Source organism: Canis lupus, chromosome 9, assembly GCF_003254725.2.
Source record: "Canis lupus dingo isolate Sandy chromosome 9, ASM325472v2, whole genome shotgun sequence".
NCBI classification, from domain to species: domain Eukaryota; kingdom Metazoa; phylum Chordata; class Mammalia; order Carnivora; family Canidae; genus Canis; species Canis lupus.
In genome coordinates this window covers 42,698,368-42,724,213 of record NC_064251.1, presented here as the reverse complement: position 1 = coordinate 42,724,213, position 25,846 = coordinate 42,698,368, and the positions used below count along the sequence as shown (strand labels likewise).

The following is a 25,846-nucleotide window of genomic DNA, read 5'->3' as shown; positions in this document are numbered from 1 at the left end:
TGGTTCTGATACACAACCAGGATGGGAATCACTAACCTAAAATGGAGGGTAACATTGTGATCATATTTGGAAAAAAATATATGAAATCTTTTCTTAAATGGCTAGCATATTGCCCACAGTAAATGCTCAATAAGGAATGAAAATCTTTAAATGTAGCTTGGTCTTTAATTAGAATGCCCTGGATCAGTTTTAGAAGTTGAAATGTCTCTCAAACCAACTTTTGTAATATATTTAACTGAAGGTGGAAGTCTTAAGTGTAAGTCATTATTTTACTGAACCCAGTTTCTTGAAAGATTAAACAATTACCTGAAGTATCCTGTTTTCCAGATTAGAGCAAACATACACACATCTTTCCTTTGATCATGTCACATTAGATAGTAAAAGAAAATGAACAAAACTGATAATTTATTTTAGGCCATTTGGCATCCTTGAAGTCAGAAGATAATCCCTCTTTGGATATTTGCTATAAATATTCTAATAAGCAGTATTTATAGAATAGAGGTACATTGCATTTAAACAATAGTAAGATGTGCTTTACAATTACTCTTGGCCTTCTGTGGTGGCTAGTCTCACCTGTTTCAGTTAAGCTCTTTTTCTGATTGATCTTTACAGTGTGTTCCCTAAGATAATAAAATGAATACAAATATATATAGTCAGTTTTATTCTAAGGAGTCTTAATTTATTATACAAAATTAAAAGTTTTAATTCAATATTTATAGTAGAAAACCACCTTTTTCTGTGTGCCATACATAAAGATGAAAACATCTAGCATAAAATTAGCTGTGCTGGTATATGAGATGGTACAGATCTTGTCACGTGCAGCAGAGGTATCGTTAAACTGCAGTTCAACTCTCCGCATTAGGAATTTGGCTTCTGTTAGATGTCAAAGCGTAGATTTGCCTCTGAGGACACACTAAAACTTTTCAAAGTTTAATTATGTTCAGATGAAGATCATCTAACTACTGTTGCTGAACAGGAAATTATGTATTTAATTGTCCCTTTCTGCCTCCATTAGTCAGTTCCTTCAAGTCATCTTTAAAACCTGCCCCACATTCTTGGATTTTGTTACCTGCTTTTTAAAATATTCAGTGTCAGAACAAAAGTGCACAGTTTTAAATAATTGAGAGGGTGGGCAGACTTCTCCCCTTCTCACCTGCTTGCTTTTTTTTTTTTTTTTTTTTCTTCACCTGCTTGCTTTTAAATTGCAAGGCTGCCATGTCAACAAATTTTAGACCACCAAACCAACATGTTGGCATAAAATATCAAACTGATTTCATTTTTACTTCATACACTTTCCTCCTTGCTACTTTGCATTTTTCTTTACTAAAGTGCCTGTTAGTTAGTGAGTTTTTCAGTTCCTCCTTCATCTTTTCTTCCCCTTGTAGCTATAAGTGTTCCAGAAGATTGCATCATTAGGTTGGGCCCTGTGAGCTGGTGCGCTCTTTTCCAAGTGTCTGATTCAGCAGGCCAGAGACCACTGCTTGCCAGGAAATCACCATTGCTTCTAGGCTGACGCTTGCCTACTTGTTTTGATCGTCTGAGAGATGAGACTTTGTTTGCCAGAACTACAGTTGATAGAAATAGAAGGGTGCAGATAAGAAAAAGCACTGCAATTATAACGAAGCAAATTAGCATAGCCATTTTGTTGTTGTTTTCCTCACAGACCTCTTTTTTGAAAATTTCACGGTGATCTTTGGTTGTGTTTTCTGTGCTCTGTACTGTTGGAGAACTGTTCCTGATAACAGAAGGTATATAAAGCTCCAGTTCCGATTTAGGAGTTAGAGATGTGACCAGAGATGATGTTATTTCAGTCCTGTTTACAGAGTTACTGCTTTTATCTATTGCAGAAGTTGTAGGGTTTGTGTTAATGTTTTCATCTTGGTTTCTGCCCATCTGATTTTGAATATCTCGCTCCCAGACAGCAGTATTGTTAGCCCACAGTTGGGTATAGTTTGCGTTTGTTCCAGGAGACCAAGAAAAAACTATCGTCATCAGAAGGGTGAGATGCAGGTAAAGCCATCTGTGCTCCATGTCCAGGAATATGCTGGAAATCTGTTGGGATAGCAGTGTCATTTGTTAATTTGGGAAAGAACAGTGGTTCCCAGTTGTTACGATTGTAGTTGAAAGATGGACAGCTGATATTTTACAAGTGAGCTACAAACCCATACCTAATATTTGCTATCCCGTTTGAATTCCTTTTTACCTGGCTTGTTTGTTTTCTGTTAGACTGTGTGTAAAGAAACAATTTAATTTCTGTTATTCTTTTAAATGCTAGAAGTTAGCATTAAAAATACTTGTGAATCATTTTAAACTGAATCCCATGGTTTTATAGTTTCCTCCGTTCCAAGCATGCTAAACTTGAGCTTTGAATCAGATACTTCTGCTTTACTTTTTTGATTCCTCCTTTTTTTTTTTTTTTTTTTTTTTTGCCCCCAACCAGTTAAGGATCTTATTTAAAGAAACTCCCCACCCTCTAAAAAAATGTGTCACTGATCCTTATAGGAAAGGAGAAATGTGGCCTTGAGCATTTTGCTTCATGTATGAAAAGAAAATGCAAATTGGCTTTTTGGTTTTTGTTTTGGGATTGAGAAAGGGGAAGTGTAGCAACCAAAGGAAAATGGATTTCAAATAGGAATTCAAGATGTTCTTTTTTCTTGAGTGTTTATCTTGAAGCTTAGAATAAACCTGGTACTTAGAAATATACTCCTGGTATTTTTGTTTTTTGTTTTTTTTTGTTGTTGTTGTTGTTTTTGTTTTACTCCTGGTATTTGTGAAAGCAATTGTGGGGGTGGTTCTCTCCATTCACCTGTATATCCCCTAATTTATTGTGGCTTTGCTAAGAGCAAAGGCATGCCAGATTTCTCAACCTAAAAATCTGGCATTACAGTGAAAAAGCAGATTTCTTCTGAATAATCTCAAAAGTTAAACAAGTTACTTTTTTCATCATCATATATGCCTAGCATCTTTTCTATGACTATTTGACATAATTTTTTAAAGTTAATTATACAGTAAATTTACAGTAAATTATACAGAACATCCGGATCAGTGGAATTTAGACTGTGGGAAGTGGAAGTCAAGGCAGATCATAAGTTTCAACATACAAATAAAAAAGATGAATTTTAGTTTTAGCTTCAAGCTCTTTGAAAGCCAGTGCAAAAGGGGGACAAGTCTGTTCCTAATTCTCATTATTTACGATATGATTGAAGATTTAAATAGAACTGGCATATCTATTCTAGGTGCTGATAAACCAGCAGAAAAAATTTATCAGTTTTATATTGAGTTATCTCTTTCTCCTTTCCTTTCCTTTCCTTTCCTTTCCTTTCCTTTCCTTTCCTTTCCTTTCCTTTCCTTTCCTTTCCTTTCCTTTCCTTTCCTTTCCTTTCCTTTCCTTTCCTTTCCTTTCCTTTCCTTTCCTTTCCTTTCCTTTCCTTTCCTTTCCTTTCCTTTCCTTTCCTTTCCTTTCCTTTCCTCTTTCCCTTTCCTTTTTCTTTCCTTTTCTTTCCTTTCTTTTCTGCAGTAAAGCAAAGTTTATTGATAGTACAAGGCTCCCAAAGAGGGAGGGGATCCAAGAGTGTTGCTCTCGAGTTCTCTCTTTTTTTAATTAAAGATTTTATGTATTTATCCATGAGAGACACAGAGAGAGAGAGAGGCAGAGACACAGGCAGAGGGAGAAGCAGGCTCCATGCCGGGAGCCCAACATGGGACTTGATCCCGGGACTCCAGGATCATGCCCTGAGCTGAAGGTGACGCTCTACCGCTGAGCCATCCAGGCGTCCTGAGTTCTCTCTTTTATAGTAATATTCTGTTCATCCAAGTTACTTTTGTAGGAGTATTTTATTATTAACATTTGTTTGAGATAACTAGAAGCAAAAATTGATTATTCTCCTGAGATATATTCAGTGAAATTGCCTGTTTAAGACTTTATTTTATAGAAGTTCTTCTCAAACTTGAATGGTCATGGGAATCTTTTTTTGTTTATGTTTTTTAATGTGGATTCTGATTTTTTAGGTCTAGGAGGGATCTGAGATCCTGCATTTCTAACTTCTTCCCAAGTAAGACAGATGCTGCTGGTAGTCATGCTTTTTTGAGTTTTGAGGTTTTATTAGAAATAGTTGTTAAATGTCATTGGATAAAATTTGTATGCTATTGATATATAGAAATTGAGAATAACAAGTATGTTGTTACAAACAAAAGTAACTTTTGTTACTTTTAACAAACGTAACAAAAGTAATAAGCAATGCTAAATGGAAACTAGCCACTGAAGTAGTATTTCCTAAAGGAAAAAAAAACTTTATTATGTGTTCTAGAATGATTACTTTTTAGATTATGATCTTTAATAAAGATATTGTGCATTGACTTCTTATATAATAAGTGTTCAGCTTCCATTTGAATAACGAATCTTTATATACTTCATAAATCTTTCACAAAGAGAAATATTTTAAATTGGGTTAGCAAGTAGTTTTCATCCTTTTGTACTAAACTAGTTTTCTGCATTCAATGCTAAAATTATTTAAAGTGGGTTATTCTTATCACATTAGTTCATTAACAGTGTAGTATACATCATGATATTCATACACATTTTAGCAGTGCTTACCGCGGGGTGGATAATAGGCCTGCTGTTGATTGTCTTCTGCCAGATGTACTTTCATCCCCAAATAAACAAACTGTTAACAAAATGAGACTTTCTCTTGCCCTTACAAATGCCTGAGAATAGAGGACTGTCTCTGCATTCCTAATTTATGCCATGGAGGCCAGGTTATGTTATCAAAAGTTTTCTTTATCTCTGGTCATGAACTTTATTTTTTCAACTTTTTAAATTATAAAACTTTTCAATTCACTGTGGAATCTAAACTCACATACTTCCTAATCATGAAAAAACTGTTGATGATAAATCTTTCAATTTTTAACTTAAATGTTACTTAATAGGCCAGAAAAAACAGCATACATTTTCAATCACTTATGATTCTACTTTGTTAGTAAGATTCTTAGGTCTCATTTGAAAGCACTTCCTTGAACACTAATCCGTGCAAAGTTATGAGTGAAAAGGCATAAGAAAAGCCATATAGATGACCTACCTTATAAATTCTTGGTTAAAATCTGATTATAACCTGATTTTAATAGCCACTTCTTTTCTTGTCTTGAAGTACAGCTTCCAAGTAATTTAAAGCAGACAAGACTTGGAGAGCATGAACCTTAAAGTAAATCTGCAGTTACTGAAAAAAAAAAAAAAAAAAAAAAAAAAGATTTTACAGCTAGCTTTCCACTTTTAAAACCAAACCACAGATGACACATTTCCTTTCTGCTGCAACTAAAGCACATGTCACAGAGAAGGAAAAAAAAAACAAAACAAAAAAAACCATAAAGTCCAACTTGTCCAGTTGGCTACTGGCGTGACAGGAGGCTTTTGTACAACAAATCCCCGCCTCCAGGGCAGGGAGGGTGTTCTACTCAGTGCCATTTGACCTTTTGCTCATTGTATATGCCTCCTTCTTTTGAATGAAGATGAAATGGTAATTTTCCTGCAGCACTAAAATCTCTAAAAATTTTATTTATGTACTGCAGTCTGATTCAATGTCATGTGTTTGGAGACCTGGGGTATTGGGCAGATAATAGAAACAATGATATACGTAATCAGCGTCTCAAATTGTGGAACTATAACAATGACTTGAGAAAATACCGAGTAAATTTAGATTATATGCAGCAGAATATGCTTTTACGTTGATTTACTCTTTCCCCTCCAGTGTCCTGTCATCACTTCATTTTCAGTATGTCTGAAATGGACTTCATTTTCTCTCCCAAAGTTGGCTGCTCCTCATGATCTCTTTGTTTTTGTCCATGATAGCAGCATTCTTTGTGACCTCAGAGGGTTGGTATACAGCGAGTCCTTTTAATTCAAGCCCTGTCAGCCCTGATCAGACCTTGGATTGTGTTGATCCTTCCTTCAGATTCTTGAATTGGTTTCTTTCTTCTTTCTTTTCTTTTCTTTTCTTTTCTTTTCTTTTCTTTTCTTTTCTTTTCTTTTCTTTTCTTTTTTTTTCTTTTTTTTTTTTTTACCGTCACCATAGTGTTTAGATCCTCATTAGGCCATACCTAGACTATAGTATCTTTTTTTTTACCAGCCCTGACTCCTTCATATAGCTTGTATATATCACTTCCTTTGATCATCTTATCTCGTTAAGAAAATAAAGTTGAATAACTCTCTGACACCTAGAGCAGTGATTCAGAAATATTTGTGCACATAAGTATCAGGTAAGACGGTTGCTTAAAAACAATGAAAATTGCCAGGCCCCACTGCATAGGTTCATATGTAGTAGAAACAGACCACATTTCTATCAGTTACCACAGTTGATTCTGATGCTAGTGCTTCACAGAACATATTCTGAGAAATACTGGGCCCTTGAGAGAAAACCTGAACCTCTTAGATGACTAGTTTTAATCCCTTCACAATTTAACTGTTATGCGTTTTTCCAGCTTTATCTCTTTTTTTAAGTTAAACTTTCAATTGTATTTTATTTTTTAGTTAAATTCCAATTAGTTAACAATGTCCTATTACTTTCAGGTGTACAGTTTAGTGATTCAACACTTATAACACCCAGTGCTCATCACAAGTGCCTGTCTTAATCCCTATCACTTATTTAACCCATTCCCCACTCACCTCCCTTCTGGTAACTATCAGTTCGTTCTCTATAGTTAAGAGTCTGTTTTCTGGTTTGCCTCTCTCTTTTTCCCCCCTGTGATTGATTGTTTTCTTTCTTAAATTCCACGTATGAGTGAAATCCTATGGCGTCTTTCTCTGACTTATTTCACTTAGCGTTATATTCTCTAGCTTCGTCATTGCAAATGGCAAGATTTCATTCTTCTTATGGCCAAATAATATTCCATTGTATATATATATCATCTTGGTCCTTCTTCAGATTCTTGAATTGACTCCTTTTACTGTCACCATAGTATTTAGATCCTTATTAGACCATACCTAGATTATCGTATCTTTTTTAACCAGCCGTTCTGGAACACCATATCTTCTTCATCCATTCATCAGTCGATGGATATTTGGGCTCATTCCATAATTTGGCTATTGTAGATAACACTGCTGTAAACATCAGAGTGCATGTATTCCTTTCGAATTAGTGTTTTTGTAACCATTGGGTAAATACCTAGTAGTCCAATTGTCCAGCTTTATCTCTTAAAACTTCTCTATGTGAATCCTTCATTCCAGCTAAACTAGATGACTTACCTCAGCACATCTAGTTTTTCTTTTCTTCTTTATCTCTATGAGGCCTGCTAGTCCCTCCTCTTATTGAATTAAAAATTTCTTCTACCCACTTTAGTCACAGCGCTTTTAGTGACTGCTCAGTTTGTGCTCATCTCTCCCTGTCTTGAACTATTTTTCTCTGCAATTCATTTGGTAAGTGATAACATACTATGTTCTACCTTTCCTTTGATCTTAAAAGATTTTAAAATCATTTAATTTGATTTTTATCTTCTTTTCTCCCAACAAGATCTCCTGAGATACGGATATTTATCCGTATAATAAATAAATATTTATTTATTGAGCCTATTTTGTAATACTTTACCATAGTCAACAAGTGTAGTACATTGGGCCAAGTTAATATAAGTTGTTATGATTTGAAGTTCTAATACTGTGTTCTTCAGGGCTTTCTGATGGTCCTTACCTTGGCTACTCACACCGGTCAGCATTCTTTTGAGTGTAAGCAATCTATGTATGACCTAATATGGCTTAATCAAAAAAAATAGAATTCATTGGCTCATCAACTGAATGGTCTGGGGATAAATTTGATCCCAGGAGAGGCTTTATCTAGGGCTCAGATGATATGACTGGGTCCTCAGTTTCTCTCTCCATTTCTCCAGTTTTTAGGCCAGCTTCTCCTTCATTTCTCAAGGTATGAGCTAACAACTCCCAAGACAATGTGTTCATTGTTCGTAAACACTGGGAAAGAAAAAGTCTCAATTCCCAACTAAAGCTAAAGTTTCTGAGTTGGTGGGCCTCTTTGGCCCTGGTTGTACTGATTTGAGTCATGTAATCATTGCTGAACCTCCTCTGGTCAAGGTGGTGGGGTAAGCAAATTGACTAAAGCCATTCAGATTACTCCAGTGCTCCAGGTGGGTCATTCCCACCCAAACAACTCACCTGGGACATTTAGTGGGCCTAGAGGCAATCAATCCATGTTAACTGCCTTCCTCTGCTTGTCTGTGACGTGCAGGTTGTTGCTCAAAAGTTTTTGAGTTGGAGACTTGTCTCTTCCATTTTACCTCAGTCTTTTTTTTTCAATGTCTAAAGAATAGTGATTTTTAAAAATTGATTTAGGTTTTATATAATTTTTTGATATTATAGTTTTTTCTAGAAGGCTCATAAGAAAATTAAAGGAGTGGAATAGATTTGTAGCATCTGTATATTTATTCAGAACTCTGTTAACGTCTGTGTCCTTTTTATGTCATCTTCCTTAGGTTTAAAACTGGTCAAATCAATGGCGATTTGCTGATATACCATGTCTTGCTGACTTTAAAGCCATATTATGCAAAGCCATATGAAATTGTAGTGGACCTTACGCATACTGGGCCGAGCAATCGCTTTAAAACAGACTTTCTCTCCAAGTGGTTTGTTGTTTTTCCTGGCTTCGCTTATGACAATGTCTCTGCAGTCTATATCTATAACTGTAACTCCTGGGTCAGAGAGTACACCAAGTATCACGAGCGGCTGCTGACTGGCCTCAAAGGCAGCAAAAGGCTCATCTTCATAGACTGTCCTGGGAAACTGGCTGAGCACATAGAGCATGAACAACAGAAACTGCCTGCTGCCACACTGGCTTTAGAAGAGGACCTGAAGGTATTCCACAATGCTCTCAAGCTAGCTCACAAAGACACCAAGGTTTCCATTAAAGTAAGTTTCACTCCATGTTAGGTAAATGATTTGTTATCCTTCTTGGCTAACCAGACTGCACTGGCCTCCCTAGGTGTGCCTATAGTAGTGGATCAAATGTGTAAAGTCAGTCCAAATGGAGGAAAACCAAGCTTTTTGTCTTCTTGGAGGTCCTGTGAAAGATAGGAGAGGTGAACACTTCATTATATTCTAGGTCGGATTAGAGGCAGGAGAGTGTTGTAGAGAGGGCAGTTTGCCATCAATTAGTCAAATGGAAGGAATGTGGGGAGGGTGGAAATTACCAATTGAGGATTCTTCTGATTATTGCATGCTTTTTGCAGAGTGGGAAACATGAACCAGGATAAAATCAGTAATTGTCTATGGGATTCTTGAACTTTAAAAAAAACAACTAACATTTTTATAATGTTTTCAGTCTCTTATGAGAGCATTTATTGCAGTTGAACCCATTTGAGCATACAATGGTGGTAACTCTTCCTTAAATGGCAAATATGGTATTTGCTCGGTTGGTCAATTGGTTTTTGATGTGGAATTTAACTCTTCTTCACTCCACCCTCTCACCATCACTTTCCAGGTTGGTTCTACTGCTGTTCAAGTAACCTCAGCAGAGCGAACAAAAGTCCTGGGGCAATCGGTCTTTCTAAATGATATTTATTATGCTTCGGAAATTGAAGAGATCTGCCTGGTAGATGAGAACCAGTTTACCTTAACCATTGCAAACCAGGGCACACCACTCACCTTCATGCACCAGGAGTGTGAAGCCATTGTTCAGTCTATCATCCATATCCGGACACGCTGGGAGCTGTCACAACCTGACTCCATCCCCCAACACACCAAGATTCGGCCAAAAGATGTCCCTGGGACGCTGCTCAATATTGCGTTACTTAATTTAGGCAGTTCAGACCCTAGTTTACGGTAGGTTTTTAAAAATTCACTTCCAACTTTTTTCAGGATTTGTTACTTTTAGAATGAGACCACTTAATAAGCTTTTAATATAGCCTCTACCTTAATACTCTAAATAGGAAGGTATGCTGTGTTGGTTAACCAGTGTGACCTCATCAGTTTGCGGGGTATTCACATGAACTGTGGAATTCTGAAAAGGGTGATTCACACTAAACCAATATATGTTCTTTCTCCAGGAAACTTTCATCTGAAATAGCCTACGTAGCAGCTTTGTTGTTCTGTTTTGTCCCCTGCCCCAAAAAAGCCTTTAAAAAAAAAAAAAAAAAAAAGTCTATTCCTAAGTTTCTCCTTCTGAGTCCTCTAATTATGTTTTCCCATGTTCAAAAGTATATCACTATTAAGTTTCCTCACAGTCAAATTACATGATCATTGTTTGACAACGGAGGGCTTAATGTGAAGTAACTCAAACAATAACATTGCATACTTTCCAATTATGTGACTTTTTTTTTTTAAGATTTTATTTTTTTATTTTTTCATGAGAGACACACAGAGAGAAAGAGGCAGAGACACAGGCAGAGGAAGAAGCAGGCTCCATGCAGGGAGCCCGATGTGGGACTCGATCCCGGGACTCCAGGATCATGCCCCGGGCCGAAGGCAGCCGCTCAACCACTGAGCCACCCAGGGATCCCCCCCAACTATGTGACTTTAATGAAATTTTTGAAGGAAGTCTTAAGACAAATGTAGATATCATCTGATAGTATAATTGGTTCTGTTTAGGTTTAATACTCTGAACATGAATGAGGAACTAGCAAGGTGTGTAGGGTCAGTAGATTTGGTTTAAATCTAGGTCTGCTACTATGTATGACTTTGGGCGAGGTACTAAAGTTCTCTGAGCTCTAGTTCCCCATCTTCAAAATAAAGAAAACAGTGCCTTTCCTATATACCTCCAAAGGTTTAATAAATAGTATGTATAGTAGTGTATTTTAGCACCTAGCAGGCGGTTTGTGCTCAGTATTACCACCTCCCAACTCCCCTTCCCACCCCTCCTCTCTCTACCAGTGTCTCTTTGCACTCTTTCCCTCCTTTCTTTTTTTTTTTTTTTTTAATTTTTTTTTTTTTATGATAGTCACAGAGAGAGAGAGAGGCAGAGACACAGGCAGAGGGAGAAGCAGGCTCCATGCATCGGGAGCCCGACGTGGGATTCGATCCCGGGTCTCCAGGATCGCGCCCTGGGCCAAAGGCAGGCGCCAAACCGCTGCGCCACCCAGGGATCCCATTTCCCTCCTTTCTTCCCTCTGCTTTTCATGTTGGGTAATTCTTTGTCTCAGGTTCCTTGGGACTGTCAAGATATTTACCAATAAAATTTCTTAGCTCCAGAAAAATCTTCCCTAGGGTGTAATGTAGCCCTGGTTTTATAAATGGGCCTTTTAGAATTCCTGATTCTTAAATAAAGGGGAAAAAATATCAAGATTTCTTTACCTGGATGCGCCTCCTATAAATTATACATAAAATTTTGTGTATGCTAAAAAAAAAAAAAAAAAATTTTGTGTATGCTTAGCTTTCTTTATCCCTAAGGAACCTGTGACACTTACCCTAGTTTGAGCAGGCCCAGTTCTTTATAGCTGTTGAAATGTACAGAATAAAAGTCCGTGTCAAAATTGTGTAACTCCAAATTCCTAGGAGTTAGTAAAAGATACAAAAACTTAGAAACAATAGTATTAATGTTCTCATTTTAGGAAAATAGAGCTATGAAGCCTACGTTTAATTTCTAATTCAAAATTCCTCATAGAAGAATCTTCTAACAATTATTAGCTTGAATGAATCTGTATCCTTTTATGAATTGAACTGAACAAAAAGCAGCTTCTGCTTTTTGCTGAAGCATGTCATTCCAAAGAAAAAGCCTTTAGGATGCCTTAAATTTCAGAGGCTTTTTGCTCACATATGGTTGTTGCAAAAATATAGTAACATGGTAAAGGTTTGGAGGTCAACAAAACCTGAAATTTGCTGAGTAATCAAATTATTTCTCTTGCAGGATAGGGGCAGTAAAATGAAAATTTGAAAATCAAGTATGAGTTTTTTGACTTGTGTCCCGAAGTGCTTAAGTATATTTTCAGACATTTCTAAGGGAAGTTTGGTTCTAATGGAACCTGGATGTATATTATTGGTTTTGTTTTCAGTGCTTATGTAAATGAAAAATGGGGGAGGGGGACTTAATTATATTACATTTGTTTTTGACCTCCAGTTTGTAGGATGTCTTGTAGGACACCAAGAAAGAAAGTCAGTAGGTACTAATGAAAGATTTTTGCATTTTAATCTGATGAGGGACCATCTCATTTATCCTCTTATGATCCCCATTATAAATAGATCTGATGGGAAGGGGGAACCACAATTTGAGTTTTTGGCTTCACTGAAAATATGATGAGCCTTTATTCTAACTAACTTTCTATTGAACCACTTTAGGACCATAAACCTCCCATATTCTATATCCCAGTAAAATATCTCTTAGAAATGTATTATAGTTACCTGTCTTAGGAGCCTTACAGGGCTCTTCTGGTATTGTCAAGAACCTCCCCTGAATCCCTAAATGATGAAGAAAATCCCTAAATGATCAAGGGTGTTGTGTTTACCATAGAATCATAAGACTTTATCTCTAATTGATCATAAAATTTAAAAGTAGTTGATTATGCTTTGTAATAGAATCCTAAGTTGTGCTTTATGAAAAAAATTTGGAATTATAAGAAAAAAATGTTTTAAAACAACTTCATTTGTGTTTCCTCCTAGGTCAGCTGCCTATAATCTTCTGTGTGCCTTAACTTGTACCTTCAATTTAAAAATCGAGGGCCAATTACTAGAGACATCAGGTTTATGCATCCCTGCCAACAACACCCTCTTTATTGTCTCTATTAGTAAGACACTGGCAGCCAATGAGCCACATCTGACCTTAGAATTTTTGGAAGAGTGTATTTCTGGATTTAGCAAGTCTAGTAAGTAATAATAATTTTCTTTAATACTAACAATGATTCTAAGAAGATTCAAAGAAAATCATTTCATTTCAGAATTTGCCAGTGAAATCATAACTGATTATATTTTCAGTTCTTTATTACTTCTTATTTTTCCTCTCTGATACTCTGCAACTGAAGGAACTTCCTGGTAGACAACATTGAGAAAAATCCACCAAAATTCTGATAAAAGCAAGGTGGCAAGATTTTTGATACTTTACATGTCTCTGAGTCATTTACAAAGTATTTTTCATACTGTTTCAGTTTAAATAGCTTCAGGATTTCTCTTCTAGGCAGATTTTTCTAGATGAGTGAAATATTAACATTGTCTCCTTGATTTTAAGGAAGAAATAGTCCTTTTCTCTTTCCATCAGGTTAACTTTGAATTGTGATTTTATTTGTCGTGTACAGTTCTTGGAGAATGTAGTGGCACATAATACAGGGCTCAGAGTCAACTCCTTATTTGACTTTTAATAAGTCTTACAAATTTAACATCCACACTTTCCATTTATTAATCTTCATACCCTATAGAAGTATAAATGTTACTCTTTCTCCAGCTTATTTCCTGACACTTTCTTCCCTCCTCTTTTTCTCTCCATAATACATAAAACTTTTTTTCTGCATTCAAACATGTTTCTCCTTTTTGTAAGACTTACTGATTTGAGAATAGTAAGACCACATAAAAGAGGTGCAAGCATGCTTACAAGTTGGGAAGAGAGGCAGAGGGAGAGAATCCTCAAGCAGACTCCCACTGAGTGCAGAGCCTGACTTGGGGCTCAGTCTCCGTGGCCTTATGAGATCATGACCTGAGCTAAAACCAAGATTTGAATGCTTAACTGACTGGGTCACCCAGGCACCCCTCAAACATATTTCTTGATTTTTCAGGTAATGGAAAGCTTTGACAATTCATCAAGACCAGATCACTATATATATTTACTTATAATTAGAGATGTAGGGATATAACCCTAAAAAGAAAATGTGTTAAGACTAACAAAACAAGAAAAGGATAAAGCTTTATTGAGAAATATTTTTAAAGATTTGAGTGAAATAAACAGGCATATTGTGTTCCTGGATGAACAGTTCTTCTTGATTATTATAGATTCAGTGCTTTCCCATCAAAATAGCTACAGGATTTGAGGACTAAGAATGAGGTAGAACTGGGACACCTAGGTCGTTCAGTTGGTTAAGCGCCCCACCCTTGATCTCAGCTCAGGTTGTAATCTTAGGCTCCAGAGTTCCAGCTCCACACTGGGCTCCATGTTGGGTGTGGAGCCTACTTAAGAAAAAAAAAAAAAAAAAAAAAGTGAGGTAGAACTTAAGATGATTATAAATTCCATTTGAAACAACAAGGATAGTTAAGAAAATGTTGAAAAGAAAGAAAACAGAGACACTTGTTGCAGACATCTGAACACATAACAGTATCATAATTAAAGCAGAGCTGTTTAAGAATCAGCAATCAGATCAGTTTAAGAGAAACAGATTGATAAAGAAGTGTCATGAACTGATGGGGGAAAGATTAAATCATTAAAATAATGAGGCTGGGAAGCAAATTAAGTTGGGTCTTCACTTCTCCCCAAACCACAAGATACCAAAATAAGTTCTAGCTATATTTAAGAGTTGAATATAAAAACTTGGAACCATTAAAAAAAGGAAGAGGAAGAAGAATATTTCATTGCTTTCTGGGTGTAAGGACTTTATGAAGCAAAAACGTGGTTGATGAAAATAAAGGAAACAGTGAGCATAAGTGACTACATTAAACTTCCAAACATCTCTATTTCAGGAACATAAACAAAAGTAAAAAGATGATAAAAAAAAAAACTAGGAAATATGCTTGCAACAAATATTAGAAAAGATTAATATCTTTAATCATGAAGAGTTCGTATAGGTTGATCAAAAGAACAACAATAGCATGCAGGTCATAATAAAAAGGAATATATTTTAAGAAGTTCACTAATAAAAATCAAAGAAATAACTGAAAGAATAGCAAGATAACATTCAATTATCAAATTGGCAAAAGGGTTTTGTTTGTTTTTTTAAGATTTTACTTATTCATTCATGAGAGACGGAGAGAGGCAGAGACATAGGCAGAGGGAGAAGCAGGCTCCCCGCAGGAAGCCTGATGCTGGACTCTCTTCCAGGACCAGGGATCATGCCTTCATCCAAAGGCAGATGCTCAACCGCAAAGCCACCCAGGCGTCCCTGTTAGTTTGTTTATAATTCAGTGTTGATGGCCTATGGAATTGTGAACAGGGGCAATTTTTTGAGAAAGCGCTTTGGAAATGGGTATCAAGTGTTCATACCTTTTGGCCTCATGATCCCACCTTCTAGAGTTTATTGTAAGGAGTAAATGTTCAGATGTTTATTACAGCATTACTTTTTATTTAGATTTTTTAAGCTCAGGTATATCCTGTCAATAAGTACCCTCATCTTAAGTGAACAGCTTGATGAATTTTTATGTGTGAATCATCATAAAACCCTCTCCTAGATCAAGATACAGAACATCTCCAGCATCCAGAAGGCTCCTTTTAGTTCTATCCCCTCACCAAGAGTAATGACTACTGTGACCTCTGTTGCCACAGATTTATTTTGCCTGCTTTTGAGCTTCATATACCAGTATGTATAACAGCAAAAAACTGGAACAGTCTAAAGATGAAATAATAAAGAACTAATTAAATTATCAGATTTGTATGATGGAATAATATGAAACCATTAAAAATGTTTTAGGTACAGAATTTCAGTTTGGGAAGATGAAAAAGTTGTGGAGATGAATTCTGGTGATAGTTGCATAATGATGTGAACGTACTTAGGCCCACTGAACTGTATACTTAAAGATAGAAAATTTTACATTATGTGTATTTTACCACAATAAAAAAAGTGTTTTGGGGACTCTAGATAAAGTTATATAGAGGAATTTTTGTATTTTTTTCTAAGTCTGAATTTACTTCAAAATAAAAAGTTAAAACATGTTTTTAGAAAATTTTTAATGATGAGTAAATAATAGCAGTATAATGTGTGGTGAAGAAAATATTCAAAACATACTGCATATACAGCATAGTCCTATGGGGGACTTGGGGTAGGTTTATGTGTATACACACATACAAATATATGTTATCTCTATGTAGCTATGAAAGCCTGAGGAGAGATGAGGTATATTAATGTCAGTTTTATTCTTGTGGCAATGTTTTCCTTTCAAGTAACTTTCTGTGATTGCCATATATTCCTTTTACAGTTAGAATAAAACAATAACTTTTTTAACTAGAAGAGGAATGATTAAGAGGGAGAAAAAGTAGGTAAAACTTTTCAAAAATTGGCCAACTGGCTTTAAGTTTACTTTTTTCATGGCTTTTTTTCTTCATCTCTGTCTTTAATATATTGGCCAAATCTCTTTTCTCCACACCACATTCTATGTAATGACCTTTACCTTTTACCTTATTTTCCCCAATCCTCTATTTTTAGATAACTGTTGATGTAATTTTCATTGACCATCTATGCTAATAGTATATTTTTTCCCAGGTATTGAATTGAAACACCTTTGTTTGGAATACATGACTCCGTGGCTGTCAAATCTAGTCCGTTTTTGTAAGCACAATGATGATGCCAAAAGACAGAGAGTTACTGCTATTCTTGATAAGCTGATAACAATGACCATAAATGAGAAACAGATGTACCCATCTATCCAGGCCAAAATATGGGGGAGCCTTGGGCAGGTATTGAGTTTGCTCAAATATTTGTCTAGTACCTCTGTGATACAGATATTAATCTAATACCCCTTTGTAGAAAACATTGTGCTGGGCACTAGGGATATAGCTGTAGAAAAGATAGTCCCCTCTTTCAAAAAGCATGCAGATATTCCCCTAATTCTTGATTTGGTTCAGAATTGTAGTTTTCTCATGCATGTTTCAGAGCCAGAAAAACACTAATTATTTTAGCACTCTTTTCCATAGCATAATTACATAGAATTTAACTTTAAAAATCTGATGTTGTCTCTAGTAAATAGTGCCCTGTCTTATTTTTTTAGGGGGAGAGAGAGAGAGAGGGCATGAGTGGTGGGGGTAGGGGCAGAGAGAATCTCAAGCAGGCTCCATGCCTAGCTGAGAGCCCAGTGTAGGGCTTGATCTCATGACCCCAAGATCATGACCTGAGCTGAATTCAGTAATGGGAAACTAAACCGACTGAGCCACTTGACACCCCTGAATAGTGCTGTATAAAATATTCTAGTACTTATGTACCATAAATGTCAGTAGATGTTTGTTAACAATATTATTTTAGATGCCTTTCATGTATGGTTCTAGCACAAGAATACCAGTATTAAGATATAGAACACAATGTAGTATTTTATTTTTGTTTGATAAAAATTGTCCACATCATTTCTTCAAAGTTATCGTTTAAGGCAGCAGTACCCTACTCAAACAATGCTGCAAATCCTTTAAATAATTTGAAATGACCTTGGAGCCAGTTCTACAGAACATCTCAATACTTGATGTCACTTCCTATGTTTTAAAATAATTATATTTTATGTTAAGCATACATTACTGTCTTAGAAGAGAACAGATGTGCTTTGCTAGTAGATGAAAATAGTATTTGTGGACATTTTAAATTTTTAAATATTGGTCCCTTAATCTCTGAAGTAATTGAGTGAATATCTTTATCCTTCTTTGGATATTTAATGAATTATATTTACTGACACGTCTCTAAATAAAACCTAGTATTTGGGGGGCTTTAGGTAAAATAGAATTTTCATGTTGATTGGGCTGCTGCTTTGAAATATTTTTAAATTAAAAAGTTGGTGGAGTGAATAGCTAAAACATATGTTATTTTTCCCTTTTCTACTAGATTACAGATCTCCTTGATGTTGTACTAGACAGTTTCATCAAAACCAGTGCAACAGGTGGCTTGGGATCAATAAAAGCTGAGGTGATGGCAGATACTGCTGTAGCTTTGGCTTCTGGAAACGTGAAATTGGTTTCAAGCAAGGTAATCAACTTTTCCTTTGCCTTCTGGGCTTTGGCATGATGTCTGTTTTTACTACCAGAAGTTGTTTATATTATAACTAGTCATTTTAAGGTTAAACTGAAATTTTTTGTGATAAAACTGTTTTAGCCCGTTTTTAAAAATTCTGTTTCTTTACAGGTTATTGGAAGGATGTGCAAAATAATTGACAAGACATGTTTATCTCCAACTCCTACCTTAGAGCAACATCTTATGTGGGACGATATTGCTATTCTAGCACGCTACATGCTGATGCTGTCCTTCAACAATTCCCTTGATGTGGCAGCTCATCTCCCCTACCTCTTCCATGTTGTTACTTTCTTAGTAGCTACAGGGCCACTCTCCCTTAGAGCTTCCACACATGGATTGGTCATTAATATCATTCACTCTCTGTGTACTTGTTCACAGCTTCATTTTAGTGGTAAGTTTCCAGAAAGTACTTTGTGGTTTGCAATTTGTGACTCCATTTTATACCACCTGATGGGCATAAATTATCTTACTCATTGGGGATCCCTGGGTGGCTCAGTGGCTTAGCATCTGCCTTTGGTCCAGGGTGTGATCCTGGGGTCCCGGGGTTAAGTCCCACGTCAGGCTCCCTGCATGGAGCCTGCTTCTCCCTCTGCCTGTGTCTCTGCCTGTCTCACGAATAAATCAATAAAATCTTTTTAAAAAATTATCTTACTCATTATTGCGATACCTTTAACATTAGTTGCTTATTGAAGCCTGTGATGATGACATGAAATATTATCAAAAAGAAAAAGAATAGATTAATTCCATTCTATTTCAAGCTATAGCAGAGCAGAGGTTTTTTGCTTTTTTTTAAGATTTATTTATTTATTTATTTTAGAGAGAGACAGAGTGAATGGGGGAGAAGAGGCAAAGGGAGAGAGAGAATCCTCAAGCAGACGTCCCACTAAGCATGGCACCTGACATGGGGCTCAATCCCACAACCCTGAGATAATGACCTGAGCCAAAATCAAGAGTCAAATGCTTAACTGACTGAGCCACCCAGGTGCTCTTATAGCAAAGATTTTCTATGTGCATTTGTTAGGTAGATTCTTAGAGTTATCACAGAAGCTAAAGACTCTACCAGTTAACAGTGTTGTGTTACTGTCATGAATTTATAGATAAATGGAGCAAAAGCAGTGAGCTTTGAGAATAATATATCTACAGAGTTGGTGTAGGAAGCATGGTTATATAATTTTGATATGACACTCAGATTTTCTAAATACAACGTGAAATTTGGCACTTTAGAATTTTAAAAAAGTTAATATCTTTAAAGTCTTTCCTTGTTACTTTTTTCTTTTACAGAAGAGACAAAGCAAGTTTTGAGACTCAGTTTGACAGAGTTCTCATTACCCAAGTTTTACCTGCTGTTTGGCATTAGTAAAGTCAAGTCAGCTGCCGTCATTGCCTTTCGCTCCAGTTACCGGGACAGGTCATTCTCTCCTGGCTCCTATGAAAGGGAGACTTTTGCTTTGACATCCTTGGAAACAGTCACAGAAGCTTTGTTGGAGATTATGGAGGTACATTAGGCAAAATGATAAGAAACAGAGATCTTTTTTTTAATTCACTAGTAGTGTAAAGAAGAAATAGTTTATTCTGTTCATGCATAATGCTTAAATAAAAACACTCCCATGGAACACGTTCATTGATACTCTATATGTCATTTATTTAATGACATTATAAAAAATGACATAATTCACATTATTTAAATGTTTCTAAAAACATTTATGAACATAAATATATTTAGAGTATTTTTTTTTTAAGGCATGTATGAGAGATATTCCAACATGCAAGTGGCTGGACCAGTGGACAGAACTAGCTCAAAGGTAGGTCCCAACTAAATTAAAGTTGTAAAAGTATGTGTATTATTGAAAAGATAAGTACTACTGCATAACCAGTATTTTAATTATTTAAAATAAAGGTTTTTCATAAACTCTTTGGATTTTTTAATTGCAGATTTGCATTCCAATATAATCCATCCCTGCAACCAAGAGCTCTTGTTGTCTTTGGCTGTATTAGCAAACGAGTGTCTCATGGGCAGATAAAACAGATTATCCGTATTCTTAGCAAGGTACCCCTCCCCCCTCCCAAATATTTGTGATTCTTAAGTTGTAAAGCGGATCTTGTGTTTTTCTAAGGGACATCTAAATTTGAATTTAATGAAATGTCTTGTATGTTGGTCATTAAACTTTTAAACAATGAACTGAATTATTTTCTTTATTGTAATTCTTTGAAATGAAGAAACCTCTAAAGAAGGTATCTTAAAATACATATTATCTCTTTTGCTAAGAAGGTACTCTTAGTATTTTATCAGTTTTCAAAGCATTCAACTATATGGTAAAACTAGCCTTACATAAAATTACATAATTTGTAATTAATATAATAATGCCTAATGTATTAGAATATAATCTAAAATATTTAAAAATGAAAACCCAAATGATCTGTTTACCAAGAATACCATAGCACTGAAAATGATTCTGTCACTTATTAAATAAGGAATTGTTCCTGAACTGATTGTGAGATTCAGTTTAGGAATTGATGTTTTATTTCAATGAAAGTAAAATAAAAAATTCTGTTTCCCTAAAAGGCACTTGAGAGTTGCTTAAAAGGACCTGATACTTACAACAGTCAAGTTCTGATAGAAGCTACAGTAATAGCACTAACCAAATTACAACCACTTCTTAATAAGGTAATTACTATATAGAAAATGAATGCGTTTATTTTGGGTATCAGTGTTAAATGTTACTTTATTTTGTTTCAAAGAGTTCAGAAAATGAACTGAGAAGAAGTTATAAAGAAAAAGCTGTAAAGTAGAACTTCTTGTCTTTAAATTTAGTTGTTTGAAGAATTTATATTAAAGGGAGGGAGAATAAGTATGGGGAGTATGTTCTCAAGAGCTTATAAGTATTTGTCTCATCAGTGCTAAAAGAAAAAGAGGTATATATTCTTAATTCTTTTATCCAGTAAGTATTCACTGAGCATCTGCTATGTGCCAAGTACCATTTTAGGTGCTAGAGATGTAGTACCTAAAGAAAACTAATAAAACTCCTTTCCTCATGGAGCTTATATTCTGGGGATGAGTGTGGGAGTTGGGAAGTGAATAGGTAATAAAGTAAGTAAAATATGTAGTGTGCTAGTTCATGATCATTATTGTGGAGAAATATAAAGCTGGGGCAAGTATACCTGTACATCAAGAGAGTTTAGGTGCTAAATGAAGGCAATATTTAAAAGGAATAAAATGATGTGGCCACTGTTTCAGGATGGTTTGAGCTTATCTCAGCTTTGTGATATGGAACAGGTCATTTACTATATCTGAACATCATGTTTCCACATTGATAAAATGAGTAAACTAGCCTAGAGGATGGCAGACTATTATTTTCTAACTCTGAAGTTGTATAATTATGTGAATTGAGTACAAAGATATGCCAGATTTGAGGGAGATTACAGAGAAATAAACACCTGTATGTTATATGTTCTATGTTCTACAGACATATCTTTTAAACCTAAATTGCACAAAATTGTTTTCTCATCCTTATCTTAGAAGTTAAAATGAGGCTCAGAAGGGCTAAGTGACTTGCCCAAGTTCATATACCTAATAAGACAGAGCCATGATTCTCTTCCATGGCTGTCTGACCCTAAAGTCCTTATATTTTCCCATATACCACACTCTTAAATAAAGGTTCCCCAAAATACGTATCTTTAATTCAGAACAGCAAGAAATTACTATACTGGTAAAGGTGACAAAATTAAAAGGATAGAGTCTAAGGTTAAAGAGATAGGTACGATTTAGTGTAGAGAAAGGGAGAAAGCCTTGCCCGGCAAACATACAGCAGGAGAATTATACAGGAATGCTGGGACAATGAAGGGATCGTAGGTAGACCATTCTAGTAGTGTGGAGAAACTTTGCAGGAGAATAGTGAGATGGAAGGTTGTAAAGATTGGATAGAACCAATCTAACATCCAAGATTCTTCAGAAGGGAGTTTGGAAATGTACCTGTTTGTTTTTAAGCAAATGAGTAGTAGACTAAAGGAAGACTAAAGGAAGGGTCCTTCTGGCAGTAGCGTGCACAGGAGATTGGAGTAGGGGGATACTGGAGGCAGAAGGAATCCACATTTAGAAGAAAGAAGGTTGGCATAGGATAGTGTTATTAGCAATAAGCAAATACAAAAGAGACTACTTTGGAAGAATTAGCAAGACTTGGTGACTGGAGTTTGGAATCAGAGAACAGGGAGAAATCCAAGGAGGCGGCTGAGGTTCTCCGTCTGGCTAACAGTATCTTTAGTTACACACAGGGAATGGATAAAGAGCTTACCCTTATATTTACTTTCCCCCAAAAAGAAAACCTGCATAATTCGGGGGATAATGTGCTTTGTTTTATACTGCAATGTGTTTTGGATGAGACTGTTTATAGTTCATCTCACTAATCTGGAATGCGTGACCCTTGCCAGGACTCCCCTCTGCACAAAGCCCTCTTTTGGGTGGCTGTGGCTGTGCTACAGCTCGATGAGGTCAACCTGTATTCAGCAGGCAGTGCGCTTCTGGAACAAAACCTGCACACCTTAGACAGTCTGCGGGTATTCAATGACAAGGTAAGCTGACTTTCAGTGAGCATCCTAGAGGATGCACAAGTATAATGCCTCCTCTTTTATTGTTGTTGTCCTTTGAAAATCAGAAGAGGTCCATAACTTTAGTATGCAGTTCTGTAATGCAGCTTATCGTGAGTATAGTTCCCTAACAGCTTATAAAAAATTCTTTAAACTTTTTTATATAAAAATAGCAGAAAACAGTACTCACCCAATACTGGTAAACAGAATAGGGATAAAAAATACTGAGTAGTAATAGTAGCTACTATGCTAAAAGCTGTGCTGTGCTATGCTGTACTATGCACTGTACAATCATTATTTGTGTTTTCATAATCCAAAAGTAAAAGTTATTAGCATTCTCTACTCTGCACTTCACACATGAAAAAATAATCTAAATATAAGCTTATTTTTATTGAATAGTGGTACTTAATGAAAAAAGTAGGTTGGAGAGTCTGAAGGAAACTTTTAGGTACTTAATTATACTAGTTTTTTGTTTTGCCTAATCCCACTTTGAAACATACCATTAGCATCCTTCTGAACATTTATCAACCTTGACTGAGGTTGAATTCTGGTTTACAGAGTGTAGAGAAAGAGACGTAACAGTATGAAATGATGTTCCTTTTTTGTCTTTGGAGAAAAAAGGGAAGAGTCTAGGAAAGAAGAGAGGAATTTTTTTAAGGATATGTGTTTATAACAAGAGATTTACTTGAAGTGAATTTGAACAAAGCTGTGGGTAGGGAAAAAAGAATAGGAGCATGGTTTTAAGTGTGAGGACGGCTGAGCTAAACACTCTGATTAGTCTGCCAAATGTGGTGTAGGCTTAATAGCTACCTTGAAATTTATCCATCAGACTTCCATTTTACAAAATAGAAAAGAACAAAGAAGTTAAATAACTTGTCCATATTTGTATATCTGATTTGTGACAAGAGCCCCTCTTTCCTAATCCCCTTTGCTCTTTTCTGGGGTTGTCTTAGGACAGTGGTGGTCAGAAAGATAGCTAGATATTGGCCGTTTGTTTGGATATAAAAATATTTGTAAATAAAATGTTTCTCTAGGAGTATCTGCCTTGGGATTTTCATTGCCAGAACAGCCCATAACAGGAGCTAATACTGACCTCAGTGCCCCCAGGATACTAGGGATCAGAGTTAATAAAACTTATTAAAAGTCGCCAGGATATAAGGTGATTAAGGTCTGAGGATCTGATGTATAACATGGTGACTATAGTTGATAACATTGTAGTGTATAATTGAAATTTGCTAAGAGAGTAGAACTTTAAGTTCTATATTTAATGATTTAATGTTCTCACCAAAAGCAGGGGTAGGTGTGATTAAATATGTGAGGTGTGGTGTACACTTTCAATATCTTAGAATTTTATTTGTCAATTATACCTCAATAAAGCTAGAAAAAATTGTACATATAGCAGGCTAATAGGTAATCATACTTTATATAGTATTCTGCACTTTGTATTTTATTTAATATAAAGTGAACATCTTTCTAAACACATATTCATGCACACACACATATATATATACACACACACATAAATACACATGCACTTGTGCATGTAATTCTTTGTAATGGCTACAGTGTTTTACAATATGCATGAGCCGCAGTTTTTTTCAACCATTTGCCCATTAATGAACGATTGATTTGTTTCTGTCTTTTCTTCTTTCTTTTATAAACAGTGCTGCTCTAAACATTTCTCTACATTTATTTTAAATGCTCATGTTTTTCTTTCTTTAAGATAGAAATCTAGATAACCCAAGCTGAGGCTCTAAACACCTTCAGTTTGCTTTTAAAAATCGCTGTTGTGGGCTTTTGGGTTTTTTTTAAAAATGCAAATTCCTGGGCTTTGCCCAGTGACTTTATTTTTTTTTTTAATTTTTTTTATTGGTGTTCAATTTACCAACATACAGAATAACCCCCAGTGCCCGTCACCCATTCACTCCCACCCCCTGCCCTCCTCCCCTTCTACCACCCCTAGTTCGTTTCCCAGAGTTAGCAGTCTTTACGTTCTGTCTCCCTTTCTGATATTTCCCACACATTTCTTCTCCCTTCCCTTATATTCCCTTTCACTATTATTTATATTCCCCAAATGAATGAGACCATATAATGTTTGTCCTTCTCCGACTGACTTACTTCACTCAGCATAATACCCTCCAGTTCCATCCACGTTGAAGCAAATGGTGGGTATTTGTCATTTCTAATAGCTGAGTAATATTCCATTGTATACATAAACCACATCTTCTTTATCCATTCATCTTTCGATGGACACCGAGGCTCCTTCCACAGTTTGGCTATTGTGGCCATTGCTGCTATAAACATCGGGGTGCAGGTGTCCCTGCGTTTCATTGCATCTGTATCTTTGGGGTAAATCCCCAGCAGTGCAATTGCTGGGTCGTAGGGCAGGTCTATTTTTAACTCTTTGAGGAACCTCCACACAGTTTTCCAGAGTGGCTGCACCAGTTCACATTCCCACCAACAGTGTAAGAGGGTTCCCTTTTCTCCGCATCCTCTCCAACATTTGTGGTTTCCTGCCTTGTTAATTTTCCCCATTCTCACTGGTGTGAGGTGGTATCTCATTGTGGTTTTGATTTGTATTTCCCTGATGGCAAGTGATGCAGAGCATTTTCTCATGTGCATGTTGGCCATGTCTATGTCTTCCTCTGTGAGATTTCTCTTCATGTCTTTTGCCCATTTCATGATTGGATTGTTTGTTTCTTTGGTGTTGCGTTTAAGAAGTTCTTTATAGATCTTGGAAACTAGCCCTTTATCTGATACGTCATTTGCAAATATCTTCTCCCATTCCGTAGGTTGTCTTTTAGTTTTGTTGACTGTATCCTTTGCTGTGCAAAAGCTTCTTATCTTGATGAAGTCCCAATAGTTCATTTTTGCTTTTGTTTCTTTTGCCTTCATGGATGTATCTTGCAAGAAGTTACTATGGCCGAGTTCAAAAAGGGTGTTGCCTGTGTTCTTCCCTAGGATTTTGATGGAATCTTGTCTCACATTTAGATCTTTCATCCATTTTGAGTTTATCTTTGTGTATGGTGAAAGAGAGTAGTCTAGTTTCATTCTTCTGCATGTGGATGTCCAATTTTCCCAGCACCATTTATTGAAGAGACTGTCTTTCTTCCAATGGATATTCTTTCCTCCTTTATCGAATATTAGTTGACCATAAAGTTCAGGGTCCACTTCTGGGTTCTCTATTCTGTTCCATTGATCTATGTGTCTGTTTTTGTGCCAGTACCACACTGTCTTGATGACCACAGCTTTGTAGTACAACCTGAAATCTGGCATTGTGATGCCCCCAGATATGGTTTTCTTTTTTGGCTATTCGGTGTCTTTTCTGATTCCACACAAATCTTAAAATAATTTGTTCTAACTCTCTGAAGAAAGTCCATGGTATTTTGATAGGGATTGCATTAAACGTGTATATTGCCCTGGGTAACATTGACATTTTCACAATATT

General features: G+C 36.0%; 2 protein-coding genes across 11 annotated transcripts in view; one reads left to right on the top strand and one right to left on the bottom strand.

The window, feature by feature from the left end:
- NF1 (neurofibromin 1) overlaps positions 1–25,846 on the top strand; it is a 274,304-nt gene that overhangs the window by 216,418 nt on the left and 32,040 nt on the right. For all 9 annotated transcript variants that reach the window (XM_049114227.1, XM_025476459.2, XM_025476457.2 and 6 more), the window contains 11 exons: positions 8,467–8,899; positions 9,471–9,811; positions 12,581–12,783; positions 16,312–16,505; positions 17,632–17,772; positions 17,929–18,208; positions 19,099–19,313; positions 19,558–19,619; positions 19,750–19,864; positions 20,381–20,482; positions 22,243–22,383. In XM_049114227.1, coding sequence (XP_048970184.1) covers positions 8,467–8,899; positions 9,471–9,811; positions 12,581–12,783; positions 16,312–16,505; positions 17,632–17,772; positions 17,929–18,208; positions 19,099–19,313; positions 19,558–19,619; positions 19,750–19,864; positions 20,381–20,482; positions 22,243–22,383 — 2,227 coding nt within the window. The remainder of the gene's footprint in view (positions 1–8,466; positions 8,900–9,470; positions 9,812–12,580; positions 12,784–16,311; positions 16,506–17,631; positions 17,773–17,928; positions 18,209–19,098; positions 19,314–19,557; positions 19,620–19,749; positions 19,865–20,380; positions 20,483–22,242; positions 22,384–25,846) is intronic.
- On the bottom strand, positions 658–5,374 carry EVI2A (ecotropic viral integration site 2A). Of its 2 annotated transcripts, XM_025476469.3 has the most exons (3): positions 5,076–5,374; positions 4,595–4,642; positions 658–2,052 (listed from the first exon to the last, which is right to left on the bottom strand). In XM_025476469.3, exon 3 carries the CDS (start codon positions 2,029–2,031, stop codon positions 1,336–1,338), a length of 696 nt encoding a protein of 231 aa, XP_025332254.1. In that variant the 5' UTR covers positions 2,032–2,052; positions 4,595–4,642; positions 5,076–5,374; the 3' UTR covers positions 658–1,335. The 2 variants fall into 2 exon arrangements, with proteins under 2 accessions (XP_025332254.1, XP_025332253.1); XM_025476468.3 differs by lacking the exon at positions 4,595–4,642 and having other exon boundaries at positions 5,076–5,371.